The 17,073-nt window shown below is 36.4% G+C and overlaps 1 protein-coding gene and 1 non-coding gene across 2 annotated transcripts in view; both read right to left on the minus strand.

The window, feature by feature from the left end:
• Positions 1–388: 388 nt before the first annotated feature.
• The window catches only part of LMBRD1 (LMBR1 domain containing 1), a 65,223-nt gene continuing 48,538 nt past the window's right edge, over positions 389–17,073 (minus strand). The window contains exons 12-16 of the mRNA XM_015819746.1: positions 16,783–16,887; positions 14,599–14,748; positions 13,177–13,255; positions 2,019–2,110; positions 389–1,540 (exon numbers count right to left, since the gene is read on the minus strand). Coding sequence (XP_015675232.1) covers positions 1,421–1,540; positions 2,019–2,110; positions 13,177–13,255; positions 14,599–14,748; positions 16,783–16,887 — 546 coding nt within the window. The 3' untranslated portion in view covers positions 389–1,420. The remainder of the gene's footprint in view (positions 1,541–2,018; positions 2,111–13,176; positions 13,256–14,598; positions 14,749–16,782; positions 16,888–17,073) is intronic.
• Positions 3,233–3,364, minus strand: LOC114922815. The gene has a single exon (XR_003810493.1).

Below are 17,073 nucleotides of genomic sequence, written 5' to 3' on the forward strand. Positions count from 1 at the left end.
TGGGCATATCCCTGGGAAAAAACTCCTTAAGAAAGAGATCATACTGAAGCAAAAGGATTCTCCTTCTCTTTCTTCCCCTTGCTTTTTCCAATAAGCATGTTAAACAAAGCCCTTTTTTGACTCTCTTTTGACCACATCATTCCTCTTATGATTTCTGCCATGGGAAACCCTGCAAGAAAAGCTGGCTTAAACATAAAAAGTAATGGTAAGTCTAAAATATTATTCCGTAATATATTGAGGGAGCAGATATATGAAATTGCTGCAGTCTGGAAACCACAGAAAATACATTGAAAAGTTTGTTTTCTTTATCTGTAATTATTTAGGAATGATAAATCTAAGAACAATAAAGACTTAAGATTAAATAATAGATTTTGAATTACAAGAATACTTCAGAGCAGTATGTATTTAGGATCCTGATTTAATTTATTTTACAAAATAAGAAACAAAATGGCATGATTTTTAAGCATTTGTGCCTTTCATCAATTATAATTAAGCAAAATTATACTGAATAGTTGGTTTCACTGTTTAAAACCTGGTTCAGCATATTTGTATTATTATGCCAAGACAGTAAATAGCAAACGGTAACCAAGCAAGTGATTAATATTTAATGTCTTTTAAAAAATGTACATACAGGGTTTAGTTTAAACCATGAAGAAATTAAAGCTCACAAATTATATGAAAAATGGAAAAATTTCGTTTCTTTCTTTACACTGTTATTTTGAATTAGAAGTCTCAGGACATATTCTGTATTGTTGATCTGGCCAGACTATTGTTCTCTCTCCAGCTGGGTTGAGAATAGTATATGTGGGCAGATACTAAACTGAATAAAAAAAAACTTGGAAATGGAATACATATTTCTTCCACTATTTTACTGAATGTAATAGTTACACGCCATCTGCCTTCCAGTCATACTGCATTCACATTTGATGTGGGAGGGATTTGCTCTAATGACCAGACCTGTACTTAGTTCTATTGTCTTTAAGTAACACTTCATACACCAACAGGTATGTTTCAGGTATTAGTTCCACATTAACAAGTATTGGTAACTTTAGATTTCCATGAGACCTATGACACATTTGTCAGTTTGTTTATGATTTGTCAATAATCTAAAGAAACAAAAGTCATTAATAAACTTAAAATTCAAGACTAACGAAAACAAAGTTCAATGCCATTTAAATGACATCACAGCTCCATAGCATATACTCAAAAAAATAGTTCTCTTTAATTTTTCCTTCATAAAATTAGCTCTTGTGCCTATATACAAATGAATTTAACTGTAAGCCAGTCAGATTTGCAGACATTCCAAATCCTGGTTTATATTACTTCTCCCTTCAATATTGGCAAAGGTGAACTTTTCCGAGAATAAATGGCATTTTCACAGTTTTACATTGCAAGCTTTAACCTTCAGGACTGCAGGCTGTCAGCGGTAATAGAGCGGTGGCTCATCATCACTTATATCTGAATCATCTTCGTCCACTTCACCTTCAATGACTGATTTTTTCCCTTTGCAGCATGACACAATTAATCCAATCAAGAAAACCTGTGAATTTACATCAACACACTGTATTACTGGAGGTCAGATGAAGGATGCAACAGATTTAGGTGAGGCAATATTGCCATGATGCACAAAACTGTAGGTATAGTTATCCTAGAACAGTGATGGCAAACCTTTTAGAGACCGAGTGCCCAAAGTACAACCCAAAACCCACTTATGTATCATTGGGTGCCGGGTGGGCGTGGCCCGTTGGGTGGACGTGGCCCGTTGGGTGGACGTGGCCCGTTGGGTGGGCATGGTTGCGGTGGTAACGGCAGACTGGGTGGGACTAAAAAAATCAATCAATCAATTCCAACTTTGCGAGATCTTTTTTTTTCCCGCGAGAAGTTGAAATTGATTGATTGATTAAACCTTTTTTTTTTTTTTTGCACACGGCAGTAGAGGCCTAAAGCGAAAAGGTTCGCCACCACGGTCCTAGAACATTAGATTGTATTTATAATCATCTTCAAATAAGATTACTTACTCCAATAAAAGCCCAATTGCCAAAGTAATATGCAGCACTGAAGAACCAAAATTTGTGCAGAAACAGATATGTCCGAGTAACAGTGCACTGATCTGGAGGGGGATAAAAAAAAGAAGCAGCTAAGAATTGCTCTTAAATGTTAGGAAATTGATTTTAAAAGGTCATGATTCTTCCAAGTATACATGGATTCTCTTTACAACTGAAATTACTGCCAATATATATATATATGATACCAAATATCATTCATTTTTCAATCTGAACGGATGAGAAGGGATTCATAAACACAATTTGTCATTTCAGAAATCAAATTTACTATTCAATCTCTGAAATCTAATAAGGCACCTGGAGAACATTTTTTTTTTTACTGCCAGATCTTTTCAAGACATACATTGATTGGTGGGTTCCATTATTAGCAGAGCTGTTGTCCCATATAAATTGCATCCCGGTCAGATGAGAAGTCACCATCATAACCCTCATATATAAAAAGGGAGGCAAGGGTGGCCCAAAAAATTATAGACTGAGAAGCCTTACTGAAATTCGGTCTAAAATTTATACAAAACATCCTTTGAGTAAAATAGAAGACAGAGAAATAGGGAAAAAAAACCTTTTAGTGGAGGAGCAAGCTGGATTCAGACTAGAGCACCATCACGATAACTGTTTTATTTGACACCATCTCATAACAAAAAAACTAATTAATGGCAAGAAAACGTTTAAGAACATTATAGATATCAGTGTGGCTTTTGATTTTATAAACAAAAATATTCCGGGGAAGAAACTGCCTAACTTAAATATGGGAACCCAGACTCTTTACTCAAACACCCATTTGAAAGTCTGCATGGATGTAAATGGACCTCTAAGAATACACTTACCAATAATAGTGTCAGGCAGGGATTGTATTTTAGCCTGAATGTTTTTTAACATCTATGTCCATGATATTCCAGGATTCTGTATGCTTCGCACACTCTAATATGCCAAAGATCCATGACAAATTTATTAATACCGTTTTATATTCTGACGATTTGGCACTTTCAATAGGGTTAATTAGTATACCGCTGCTTCGCAAGACAGTTTGTCAAAATCTACATTAAACTTTTTTTTTTTCAAAACAGCATGTCTTGCAATTTAAATATCTGGAATCAGTATATGCTAAATAAGCCTACTCTTTATTCTCAGAAGAATGGGTATGTAAGTGCATGTTAAGGAAAAAAAATGGACCTTGTTGGCAAACTGCAGTAAGGCTTAGCCACATCCTACAAGCAAGGCCTTGTTCTTCTGCCATTTCATTTAGGAGGATAGTATCAGTAGAGTCAACTTACTTCACTGACCCTACTTTCTTAGTCCTCCAGAAGAATTTAGAATGTAGTTTATACATGCTAAGTGAGAAATAAGTACATAAATATACATTTGTTTTCAAACACACAGATCTACAGTACAAGTTTAATAGTTAAGATTGCAATTTTATAATTTAAATATCAGAACTTCTTATACATGGCATGACTGCTCTTTTTCAATATTGGAACTTGTTGAAACCACAGAGCCAGGTCTTTTCTCTTCCGGGAACTGAACTTACAGACTACTGAACTTTAAATTACCATATGCAGTGCATTAACTTTAGGAGCTATCCAGGCCCTCGTGCTTACCAGTGTGGCAGGAAGGGATATGCAGAATCTATCACAATGGCACATATATGAGAGAACACCTATCTGAGCTTGACAAATATAAATCACCGGGACCCGACAGATTACATCCCAGAGTTCTGAAGGAGAGCTGGCAGATGTTATCTCAGAACCTCTGCACCATATCTTTCAAAAAGACATACCATCTCAAATCACTCACTTGCTTTCACTTCTGTAAGCCAGCCCTGATCTCCAGAATTAGCACTAGATTCAGCCACCTGCATCATCTACAATCTATTTTCATAAAATCACGGAGTTGGAACGTATCTTAAGAGATCAGCTAGTCTAAATCCCTGATTATGTTAACAATCTTTTCACATTATACCTTAATACTACTTTCACTGAATTAATTTCCACTCAAAACAAATGACTTGCTGCAGCCTCGGCTTTTTCCATAGCATCTTGCTGGTCAGTCCAGGTGCAGCCAGTCCTCGTTTAGCAACTGCCTTGTTTAGCGAGTGTTTGCAGTTACGACAGTAATGAAAAAATAAAGTTACAACCCATCCTCACAGTAACAAGCTTCACAGGTCTATACAGGTAGGTCTCAACTTACAGCCACAATTGGGACCAGAATTAAGTAAATCCAACTTCCCCCATTCCCTGTGTTTATCAGAAGCTGGCTGGGAAGGTTGTAAATGGCGGTCACATGACCACAGGAAACGGCAAATGTTGTAAATACATGCTAGTTGTCAAGTGCCTCAGTTTTGATTATGTGATGGTGGGGATGCTGTGATTGTTATAAATACAAGGACCAGTTGTAGGTCACTTTTTCCAGTGCTGTTGTAACTTTAAATGGTCACAACCACTAAAGAATGGTTGTTAAGATAATAACTACTTGTAAAGCAAAGGAAAGCTGAATTATAAGCACAATCATAGTTTCACTTAGCAATTGCTTCACTTAACAATTGAGTTGCTGGTTACAAATAGGGTCACTAAATGAGCATTATTTTATTTAGTACCCTTTTGTTTCAAGCAAATCCTACCTGATTTTTTAATGCTCTAAAATACATCCTCTATCTGGGAAAAGGAAAAAAAGTTTGCCTTAGCATCAACAAAGCAAATCAAGAGCAAGTTGCTTTGAGATGATTGATGTTGTTATGAGTGCACACAACAATACCAAGAAAGCACAGCCCTTCTGAACCTTCAATATGCTCTGTTAAATGAGAACCATAACCCAGAAATCCAAATTAGAATGACTGGACTAAGATCACTAACAGAGTGTTGAGAATTGGAATGTGCATTCTCTATGATTTCTATGGATTACACAGAAATTTTTAATTATGTTTTCAAGTACCATTCAGGAAAGAAAAATAAACTACTTAAAAAAACCCAACAGGAGACAAAAGAGAAACCTCCTTTAATTTGGCCTGTGATCATTCCCTCTTGTGCATCTTGTGGCAATTCACAGAATCAAAGAAGGCAAGAGTGGGATGTTCCTCTGGGGGTCATCAAGTCCAACACCTTGTCCGGTGCAAGAATCTCCACCATGGCATCTCCACCAGAAGGTTTTCAAATTCTGTTTAAACACTTCCAGCGAAGGACAGACCACGACTCCTAAAGCAGTTTGTTCCTTTGTTGAACAGTTGCCTTGTAATTTAAAGCCATTGTTTCTTACCCTGTCTTCTGCAACAACTCTGAACACTTCTGCACACAACAGCACTTCAGATATTTGAAGACAAGCAATTTTGTGTCCCCACAGGCTAAACATAGTCAACAACACTTCACAAATGTTTACTCTCAGGTCCTTAATCTCTGCTGCTCTCTTCTGGACCCATTCTTCTATGGTTCTTCTATAGTTTGATAACTGCTTCTCTCCAGCCTGTTTTACTTTTTTGTGTCTGTCTGACAGACCCTGAAAGCCACCTCCATAGAACAAACATCTACAATGTCCACTCCCACGATCAAGTACTTTGCAAATTAAGTTGCTGACAACATTAAACACTTACGTTGATCGGAAGCCTACATGTTTCAGAAAGAAATCTGTCATAGTAAAATACCACTTCAGTTTTTTTTCTTTTCCTACCAATTAGCCAAGAAGAAATTCAGCTTGATTATCTTTCACCTTCACTAAAACAATGAAGAGCCAAAAGAGGAGCAAGAAACTGTTGCCATGGGGATATAGCGCACCCACACTACTGATGCAATGGGAGAGTGTCCTGTAAAGCTTGACAAAAATAATCTAAGGTCTTCTGTTCCTTATTCATACCAAGATAGGCGTATTTTAAAGTAACATTTAGCTTGAACACCTGCTACGGATAATATACAACATAGACAGGGCAAAAAAAGTATTAAAAGATTTCTATGACAGATTTCTCAAGAGAATATCTCAGATGAGTAAGTAAAGTGCAGATGTTTTTCCAGAGAAGATGGATTTAGGGAAAGCAAAAACCTATCCTGAATTTGACTAGCAAACTCAGCAAGATCCAAAGAAAAAACTGGAGAGCCATTAATAGTTGATCAAGCAAGGTTTGTCTAAAAATAATCTCAATGAATCTAAAGTTAAAGAACAAATTCAAGAGGCTAATTACTTATGTGCTATTTTCTTTTAAATCATGGGATAAAATTACAAAGAATCACAAATGAATGCTGCTAAGTACTTTGTTTTTGGAAACATTTTAAAATCAAACAGTTTTCAGTACTAAAGGTGCCATACCAAACATCTTTCAAGAATCATTTGTGAAAAAGGTTGAATCTCCTCCGAGTTAGCTTCTAGCTAGTTTGGATTATGTTTAAGCCCAAACAAGGATGAGTAGGTGCTGATATTTGTAAGACTATTCTTAAAGACAGGAAGTTCTTACATTGATCCAAAGCTATGAAAATATTGCATCAAAATATGTTTTTGGTTCCCTTACTTCAGTGATGAGGCATGCTGGAAATGTACTGCAGAAATACCATGTATCATCTTAATCTTGAAACACACAATTAATAGCTAAAGGTGATTTTTTTNATAATAATAATAATAATAATAATAATAATAATAATAATAATAATAATAATAATAATAATAATAATAATAATAATAAAGTTGGAAGGGACCTTGGAGGTCATCGAGTCCAACCCCCTGCTCAGGCAGGAAACCCTACACCATTTCGGACAGATGGCTGTCCAGTCTCTTCTTAAAAACTTCCAGTGTTGGAGCATTCACTGCTTCTGGAGGCAGGTTGTTCCATTGGTTAATTGTTCTAACCAATATAGTTAATATTGGTTAGAACTAATTAATATAGTATAGGTAGTCCTCAGTTACCAATGGTAATTTGAACGGGGAACTCCATTACTAAGCAGCCAGGTTGTAAGGGGCAACATCATGTGATTGCATTGAGCTACAACAGCCATTCCGGCAGCCCCAGTAGCTGCTATAAAGCAAATCCTGCCCAGTTCCAGTATCCTGCTGTCATGTGATCACCAATTGTGATCCTTTGTCAGCTTGACTGACTTTGCTTGTTGGAGGGAGCAAAGATCGAAAATGGCGATCATATAACTGTGGGACACTGCAATGTTATAATTGTGAACCAGTTGTCTGAATCACAGTCCTATGACTCAGGAACCCTGTGACAGCTACAATTACAAGAACGTGACATAGGCACCCCTTGTTCAGTGCCACCTTAAGTTTGAACAGTCAACAATTGCTGAACCAATGGACATTAAATAATAATTACCTGTAATAATTATAGAATGCCTTTGGGTGATCCAAGGACATTTTAAAAGACAAAATGGGTATCCTGAAATATTTAACCAAATCTTTTCCCCGAAGATGTGACAGAGGACAAATGGCCAATTACATAATTAAAAATAAAGTTATTCAGTGTTGTAAATATTTACAAGAAAATACAGTGGTACCTTGGTACTCAATTGCTTTGAAACTCATTGACTTTGGTACTCAACACCTTTTGACGTGAAAATTTTGTCCCGGTATTCATTATATAATAATAATGATAAAGTTGGAAGGGACCTCGGAGGTCATCTAGTCCAACCCCCTGCTCAGGCAGGAAACCCTATACCATTTCGGACAAATGGCTGTCCAGTCTCTTCTTAAAAACTTCCAGTGTTGGCGCATTCACCGCTTCTGGAGGCAGGTTGTTCCACTGGTTAATTGTTCTAACTGTCAGGAAGTTTCTCCTTAGTTCTAGGTTGCTTCTCTCTTTGGTTAGTTTCCACCCGTGGCTTCTTGTCCTGCCTTCAGGCGCTTTGGAGAATAGCCTGACTCCCTCTTCTTTGTGGCAGCCCCTGAGATATTGGAACACTGCTATCATGTCCCCCCTCGTCCTTCTCTTCGTTAAACTAGACATACCCAATTGTTTGTTTGATATTCAACGCACAAGCTACAACTGGTCAGTGCCGACTGCCTTCGGACTCACTACATTATTTCTTATGGGAAAAATTTCTTTGGTACTCATCGTGCCTCCTGGAATCAATTAAGGATGAGTACTGATGTACTACTGTATATATATTTCACTCACCAAGGGCATTAGCTTCCATTTCATCTATCTATAAGACCTCATTCTCTATTTCCCAAGGTCAGTGATTGTATCTTATGCCAATTGACCTCATATCAAACATGGAAATACCTTTAGTCCAAACAAAAAATTCCTCTTTATTAAAAATCTCACAGCATATACATAAAAACAAAAATTAAGAATATTTGCTGTAGAATTGTCCAGACATGCCTGAGATTAAATATTGAACTAGTTTATACTATTAATTTACACCACATAAATTCCTCTCTTTTCCAATAATTTAGATGACCTCTTAAAACATATTTGATTTCAAAAACTCTTTAGTTTGCTTTACTTTTTTTCTTATAAATGGAGTTGTTTTTTCTGTTCTTATTATTAAATGCAGGACTTGCCTTTCTGGTTATATAAGCATTCAAGATATATTATATACAGTAGAATGGGATCCTCAACCTTGGCAAAGCTGGCTGAAGAATTCTGGGAGTTGAAGTCCACAAGTCTTAAAGTTGCCAAGGTTGAGGACCCCTGCATTAGATAATACATTTTTAAAAAATTGACTTTAAAGGCAACATATTGGGTTAACTATTAAAATACTGAACAATTTAGAGCTTGAAAAAAGAGATGTAGAAACACATTTCTTAATATCTGGAGAATGGGAATCACACACCTCTCCTTAGGCAATGTGTTGTGGGAACAGCAGTGCAGCACCATTAAGGAGATTACGCTGCTAGCTGAAGTAACTAAGCAGATTTATATAAACCAGGGGCGTCAAACTCAATTTCATTGGGGGACGCATCAGCATTGCGGTTGCCCTCGGGGGGCCGGGTGGGTGTGGCCAGGGTGGGTGCGGCCTACTGGGTGGGCGTGGATGGAGTGGGTATGGCCTACTGGGTGGGCATGGCCAGCTCTACATCGTTCGCGTCAAGGGTGCCTGTGGGGGCCTGGGCAGGAGTGGGACAGATCTGAGGGTCTTTGGCAGAAGGAGGTGGGACCAGGGCAAGCACCAAGGCATGGTCCATTTCTTCATTTCTCACAAAGGGTGACACCTCCCCAGCATGCACCCAGGGAGCGGGGCCGACACGGCAGGGGCTGGTTCCTCACTGTTTCTAGATGGCTTGTGGAGCTAAGACTGAATGTGTTTCAGCATAGATGGCCACTACAAAATTGTACATTGGCTCCCGGCCGGCCTGGGCCAGGGCCAAGGCAGTGGGGACAATTCCCTCACTGTTTCCAGGATGGCTTCGTGGGCCACATGAAACCACTTCGAGGTCCGCATCCGGCCCCCGGGCCTTGTGTTTGACATGTCTGATATAGACTATCCCTCTACAAGATAACTTAAATGGGTTCTCACTCTTCCCATTATTACTCTACATTTTAAGCTTGTAAACTATCTTGGAGGCCTCTTTCAAAGCTGAAAAGGGTGGTACCTAAATAAATCAAACACGTGCAGGAAAAAGCCCAAAAATGTAAATTGAGATCTAATTCTGCAGCGAAGGAGCTTTATTATTCTGAGCCAACTATTACACTCTATGTGACAAGAAATAACACACAAGAAAATCAAAGTAGCATATTCCATGCCATACGCAACCCCCTCCAGCTGCTTATCTGAATTAAAGAAAATGAACAGACCTACAGATGGCTCTCTACAGTAATCTGACAAAACAAATTATAGCTGATTTTTTGGATCCATTTGGTCTTCACGAAGGGAAAGAACAAATTTGGATAGAGTTGAGAGGAGGGGAAAAATACCTGGACATGGAAGGAAGGAGAAGAAAGAAATCCTGTTTAGGGTGAAAATATTAAATTCATCTGATAATCAACTTGCCCAAGCAGCATTAATATTTAAAGGAATCCACGTTTTGCACCCAGTCTTGTCTGTTTCCTTTGTCTTCAATAGCTTTGATTCTTACAGATGAAATTAAAACTATCACCTAAAATCCCAGATAATTATTTGAGGAAATAACTGCCACCTTCTATTGGATAAAAATGGTGCATGCATGTTCAGCAATGAGACCAGGCTATGATCCATTCAAAATGTCTAGTATTAAAACTGCCTATTAAATCTACTGAGTGACACTGGCTTGGAAAACTTTGGGTTGATATTGGTGGATAAGATACAGTAGATTTTCCCCATTGGTTCCAAGGACAGTTCTTTTCACAACTATCCATTTCTTCTTGATTTGTCCTTCATTATGAAAACTACAATGAATGGGAACATTGTCTCAGCTCACGTACACTTTCTAACAATTCTCTTCTCCCTGAAAATCTAAGATAACGTATAATTAAAGAAATATTATGTGCCCTTAAAGGACACAATTAAAGCTAAGCCATGCTGAAAATAGAAGAACTCCATGGGATTGACCTACATTTCAAACATTACGTTTGCAGCTTTTTCAAAATTTAACAGGTAAATGAAGCCACAAGACTAGTTACTGCATTTTTTTTCTATAGAAAAGAGGTAGATATTGCATGCTAATGGGTATAAATATCTAAAGGAGAGCTTGCTTTAGATATAGGGGGGAAGTGTTTTTAATTTCACTCATTATCCTACAATTTTTTTTTATGTGGCATTCACCCAAAATTAGGCATGTGCTTTTATATTGCGGGCCACCTGAAGTGAGACTAAAATTATATCAGGGCAGAATTGCTTCCATCTATAAATTCCACTAGAAATCTTGTGCCCTATGAACATAGTGATTTTTTTTCTGAATTATTATTAGCAGTTTTCCTCAGGATTGAAAATGACTATTTCTGTGGTAAGTTCAAAATTATTGTTATAAATGTGCAAATAATGCCACTTTCTAATTTTAGAAAATAACTGTATAAAGTGAGAACTAAGGATAGCCTTATACTAATATTTAAATATGGCCTTATACATCTGAATAAAAGTTATTATAGAATTGATAATTTTATTTTTGAATTTGTTCCTTACTAACAGAGTTCCTCTGTTTTATATCTGCTGATGTTTACTTTATTGATTTAAAAATTACCACACTCTGCCCCCGACATTTTCATTATAATATATACCCACAACCTTGAGATTACTTTTCTTGTCAATCCTTGATAATTGTAACATTTGTTTTGAAAAAGGGTACATGTTACTATCACATTTACCATGTCTTTTTTATCTGAACTGACCCCCTCCCCTTTTCTACTTATTAACAATTCCTCTGGAGGAAAGACCCAGACTAACTTCTGAAGATAAATGTAGCCCTGAGGTCTAGAAGTTTGTTTTACAACTTGCTAACTTTCCAGTTTAAAACCATTTTCCTTTTTGTAGATTATTTTAAACTTATTATCACAATAAGGAGAGTATTTTGCACATTCCTATACATAGTGCAAGACAGGGAATTAATTTTAAAAATAAGAAAGTGAGGTCACTCCATGATGGACCTTCAGAATAAAGCCTTTTTCTCCTACATAATGAATTACATCGTTTTAATTACCACAAGATACGGTGATGGCTCACAACCAAAGTTTCTTTAGAGAAACATTATACAAATAAATGATGGATAAATGAAGAGCAGCTGTAACCACTGAACAACACTTCCAGGTATTGGTGGCATAATGCTCTAAAATAACATTTGCTGAAGAATAGAGAAGATACTGTAGTTATTTCTGCAAGCATCAAGTTAAGCACTGTGGGAAACAGGATCCTGGGATAGATATGCTTAAGTCTAATTCATCCAGGTTACTCTTCTATTCGAGGCAATATTTTTAGAAATGTGGTTGCCATAACAACCTCTTTTTAATATTACCAATGAAACCGGGATTCATGTGCAATCACATCAGCAACGCTCTTATTTCTAATACTCTTCTGTCAGTATAATCTCATAATCAATATATACTGGTATATAAACCATAAGGCCTGGAAGTAGGATGTAAATTAGAAAGTAAATTGGACTGCTAAAATGTACTGCACTATAGAACAATGAACATATTTAAGAGAACATTCTCGCTGAACAAGGAGTTACAGCCACAACAATTTATTACAAATGAATTAGTGTGTCAGTTTCTTTATTAAAGAGTCCTTCGTCTCAGCACTTTTTTTCTTCCCAAAAGCTGGTGGGGAAAGTAATAAATTATCTAGTTAGTGGCCAAATGCTCATCTTTACTCCAAAATACAAGTTAGTCTAGTCATTAACACATTACTTAGAAGTAATTCTACTGAAAGAAAATAAGCATCCTTAAGACTACAGTCACAGTTTTATAAGGCAAAAAAAAAATATAGTGACACATTTTTTCCAACAATCTTCTGGAAATTATACACAAGGAATTAGCAGCCATTCTCTGCAGAAACAAACAAGCAAACAAACATACGCCACTAGAGAGGAAGTCGTAAATACTTTCTTATTCACTCATGAACTTCCTTTAAATAGACTACCTCCCTAATGAATGAAGTGGAGAGTACTCAAGCATCTGGACTACTTGAGAGGAAGATAATATGAAAACAGCTGTTTGTGAAGGAACATCCTTCTGAATGTTAAGCTTGTTTAAAAACTGCCCAAGAGTAGGGGAAAAAACAAACCTGTCATTGCAAAATGGGCAACAGAAATATACTTAAAAGTATATTCTTTTGAAAATAACAGAAAAATCTATATGGATGGGAAATTTTGTTGAGGGAACTCTATTTAGGAGTGGCTACTTCCTTAGAGAAGCCATTATGTCCAAGCATCAACAAGTTTCTAATTTCATATATTTGATATGCAACATTTAAAGGAATTTGATGACTCAGGGTCAAAGGCCTTCATATAACATCAGAACAGACTGTGGAAATAGAAGGACAATTCATCGACAGATTTGACAATATTTTTATTTCTTAGAAGTTCATGAGATAGGAGGTGTATCATCAGGATTGCAACCATAGTTGGGGATTAAGAATCAAATTAATGTCAGCTGCAAGGCAAGTTCTGATAGTGATTGGTGAGTAGCTTTAGTGTCTTCCATGAAAAATCAATACATTCAAATAGACTAATTACCAATTCAAGTATCTTTCACTATATATTAGAACTGGGTATGGAGTTATCTCACCTTCAGGTGCATCTGCATCACAGTCTTTGGATATGTATGTTGTTTCATTGTTCAAGTGTCCTTCAAATGTCTTATTATTCTGCACAAAGAAGACATTAATTGAGGGTTATTTCATAGATACTAATGCCATTGACACATCATGAATTTTACTTGGTGCAACAAGCATCATGAGTCTTTTCCCTTTAAAAAGAGATACAGGTAGTCCTCAACTTACAACAATTCATTAGTGACCATTTAAAGTTACAACAGCACTGAAAACAGTGACTTATGACCATTTCCCACACTTAATAACCATTGCAACATCCCCATGATCAAAATTCAGATGCTTGGCAACTGGTTCATATTTATGATGGTTGCAGTGCCCAGGGGTCATGTGATTAGCTTCTGCGACCTTCTGACAAGCAAAGTCAATGGGGAAACCAGATTCACTTAACAACCATGTTACCAACTTACCAAGTGCAGTGATTCCCTTAACAACTGTGGCAAGAAAAGTTGTAAAATGGGGCAAAATTCACTTAACAAATGTTTCACTTAGCAATAAAAAATTTGGGCTCAATTGTGATGACTGGGTCATCAAGGAATGATTGAAAATGCTTAGGAAAAAAAAGTCTACTTTGAATAGTATGATATACAGTAGTAACAGATTTACAAGCTTTGTAATACTGTGGCTCTCCGAAAATATAAAAGTATAAAATAAATTTGTGTGACACCCTCCTTCAAGAATAAAAGTAAAGAATTCATTAAGGCTAGGCCTGGGCAAAAAATAAATATATCACTTATACACTGTAGGAAGAAGTAAGTACAAGTCCTGTATGAAACCTATTTGGAACACATTAAAACATACATGCAATTGGACCCTGGAGCCACTGAAATAAAACTGTTTTGGAGCCCTTGCTGTACACCAAGAGAATGGGAACATCTATGGGGCAACTATGATCCAAAAGGGAGGGTCAGTACCACGAAGGCCTATCCCCTAGTCCAGGGGTAGGCAACCTTGGCTCTTTTATGACTCATGGACTTCAACTCCCAGAATTCCTGAGCCAACCATGCTGGCTCAGGAATTCTGGGAGTTGAAGTCCACGAGTCATAAAAGAGCCAAGGTTGCCTACCCCTGCCCTAGTCCAACTCCTCCTGATTTCTTAGGGGGTGTGTGTGGAATATGGACCAAACCCACCCTCAGTGTTAGGAAAATTTTAGGCACTGTTAAGATATTGAAGGATGGAATTGGGGAAAAAACAATGAAAAGGAAAAAGAAGAAAATAATTATATTTTGTCCTTCATATTATGACATTACCATTATAATGCTTAAGGTATTACACAACTGAACACTAGATTTATTACTTGAACTTATGTTCAACATAACACAAAAAAGTGCTTATTTCAAAATGCATGATGGCTGACTGTGAAGTTCCAAAATCTTACCGTAATTAGATACTTTTGACTCCCATACATAACATATTGAGGGGCTAAACTGTAGATCATATAGCTGGTGTGAAGAACAATCAACAGAAGTATCATACAAAGAAAGAGAAGGGCTTGAGGTCGTGTCCTCCCCCGTCTGATCTTGTACAGCTAAAATTTAAAAATAAGTTCTTATATTAACACATTATGACATTAAAGTAAGAAGTCTCTCAAAATATAATTTAAATAGGCTATCTAACCTTTCATTTGCAATTTCTGCTCCAAATTTTGAAGAATTACAGGAGTTTACTATTCCATAGAAACAAAATATTGCTGATGAATGGATGCTTTAACTCAGGGGTCTCCAAATGTGGCAAAATTGGCTGGGGAATTCTGGGAGTTGAAGTCCACAAGTCTTAAAGTTGCAAAGTTTGGAGACCCCTGCTTTAACTTATCTAAATATGCAATCATGTTAAAATATATCAATCTATAGGAAACTGGGCTATGCCAAGCCAAATTATGAGTACATCTACACTGGTGTTATATATTCTTATTCTTTCCCACACAGCACATTATCCCATGTACTTAACAGCAAAGGACCAAACAAGGTCAGGAAACAGAAGCAGCAAAGAAAGAGAAAAGAAGAGAGAGAACTACAGCAAAGCATGAATGAAATATCTGGCACGTGGCTTGGGATCTTATGCTTGGGTGATGTGGGCTCCACTGGGGGATTAAACTAAATGCTACTGATCCTTTCTGTGGAGCTTATAGTTTGAAAGGCACTTAAAATCATCTAGTCTTTTCTTCTGTTTTTTTAATCTTTGTAAGCTGCTCAGAGTCACTTGTTTGAGATAGCTGGCTTTATAATTCACACAAATAAATGAAGAACAGTCTAATTCCTGCAAAGTGCTGTTGCTGCAGCATTCAGTGTTTGAGAAAATACTTCTACAAAATAAGTGTCCATCTTTTTAAAGTATTTGTTCCAAAGGGAATCAGCCCACCAGATAGTTTTACATATAATCAATCCAATTTTCTGCAACACGAATTTCTTGTTACTGATTTTATTTTTAGAGCAGAGGTCTTTAACTTTTTCATGCCATAGACTCCTTTGAGAATGGATCCTTTCCTAGAAAAAATGTATTTAAATGCACAAATAAAATACACAGATTGCATTACAAAGAAAGCAAAATGTATTTGTGCTCAAATGCAGTTATCATTTATTAAAACATGCGTAATATACTAATACAGGTAGTCCTTGACTTACAACCATTCATTTAGTGATCATTCAAAGTTACAACAACACTGAAAACAGTGACTTCTGATCCCTTTTCACACTTACGACCGTTGCAGCAAAACTCACTTAACAACTGTCTTATTTAGCAACAGAAATTTTGTGCTCAGTTGTGGTCATAAATTGAGGATTACCTGTTTATGTGAAAATACATTTATAATTCCCCCCCCATCCAAATTCATGGATTCCCTGAAATCTATCCATCCATAGACCCCTGTCCCCCATGGACTACAGATTAAGAGTGGACTAAAGAAAAAAAAATGATGTACTATCTCATCTATGTTTTAGCCTTTCAAATATTTGAAAACAAAACTGATGAGAATGGCTATCAGTTTTGGTGAGGGACAGAGAAAACCGCTTAAAGAGGGCTATAAAATATTATGAAGTGGTATATAAGTCTAAGTGCTATTGCTATGGTTAAGAATTGTTTCTTTTACAGAAAATAAGCATCTACACATTCCATTTCTAGCAAGTGTCCATTTTCAAAGCAACCCTGCTTAAGTAAAAAAACTTTAATAATATGAAAAATGTTAAAAGTTAAGATACCCTGTACACAATGCTTTAAAACTGAATCCACACTAATATCATATTATGAAATACAGTATGCTAAAACACTTTTTTAAAATACTACTACCACTAATACATGTTTTAAAATTAAGCATTTAAATATAACAAAATTGCTACCTAGTTATTGTGGACAAATTCCAAGGCATTAAGTTTCAGAATAATTCCTGCACATGTTGTCTGGATGTGAAACGAAATGATTTACTCGAGCTAATATAACACCTGACAAAACAGGTATTTGTTTTAATACCTTTGCTGCATGTTTTCTAATATGTATTTGCAATGTTTTATTTATTTGTCTAACAGGCTAAATTATTTGAAAAGTGCATGAAAGATACAATAAAGTTTACCCTTATCCAGAAGAACCATATACCCATGCTGCGAATTCCAGCCATTGAAGTAAATATGAAGTACATGATGATGGTAGTAATAAGAATATAGTCTAGGGGAAACACCTAGAATATAAATGCACCATATTTATACATCAGGAAAATTTATCACATTTCAATTATGAAACATTGAGGAAAACCCCAGCAATAAAATTAAAAATGTTACTAAATCCAATATATTCAACAAAGATAAGACAATGACAGAAAGTATCATCAAAATAATTAATAGACTTAAACGGGTTCTTAAACAGT

The sequence above is a fragment of the Protobothrops mucrosquamatus genome, unplaced genomic scaffold (assembly GCF_001527695.2).
Source record: "Protobothrops mucrosquamatus isolate PMUCROS unplaced genomic scaffold, P.Mucros_1.0 scaffold973, whole genome shotgun sequence".
Taxonomy (NCBI): domain Eukaryota; kingdom Metazoa; phylum Chordata; class Lepidosauria; order Squamata; family Viperidae; genus Protobothrops; species Protobothrops mucrosquamatus.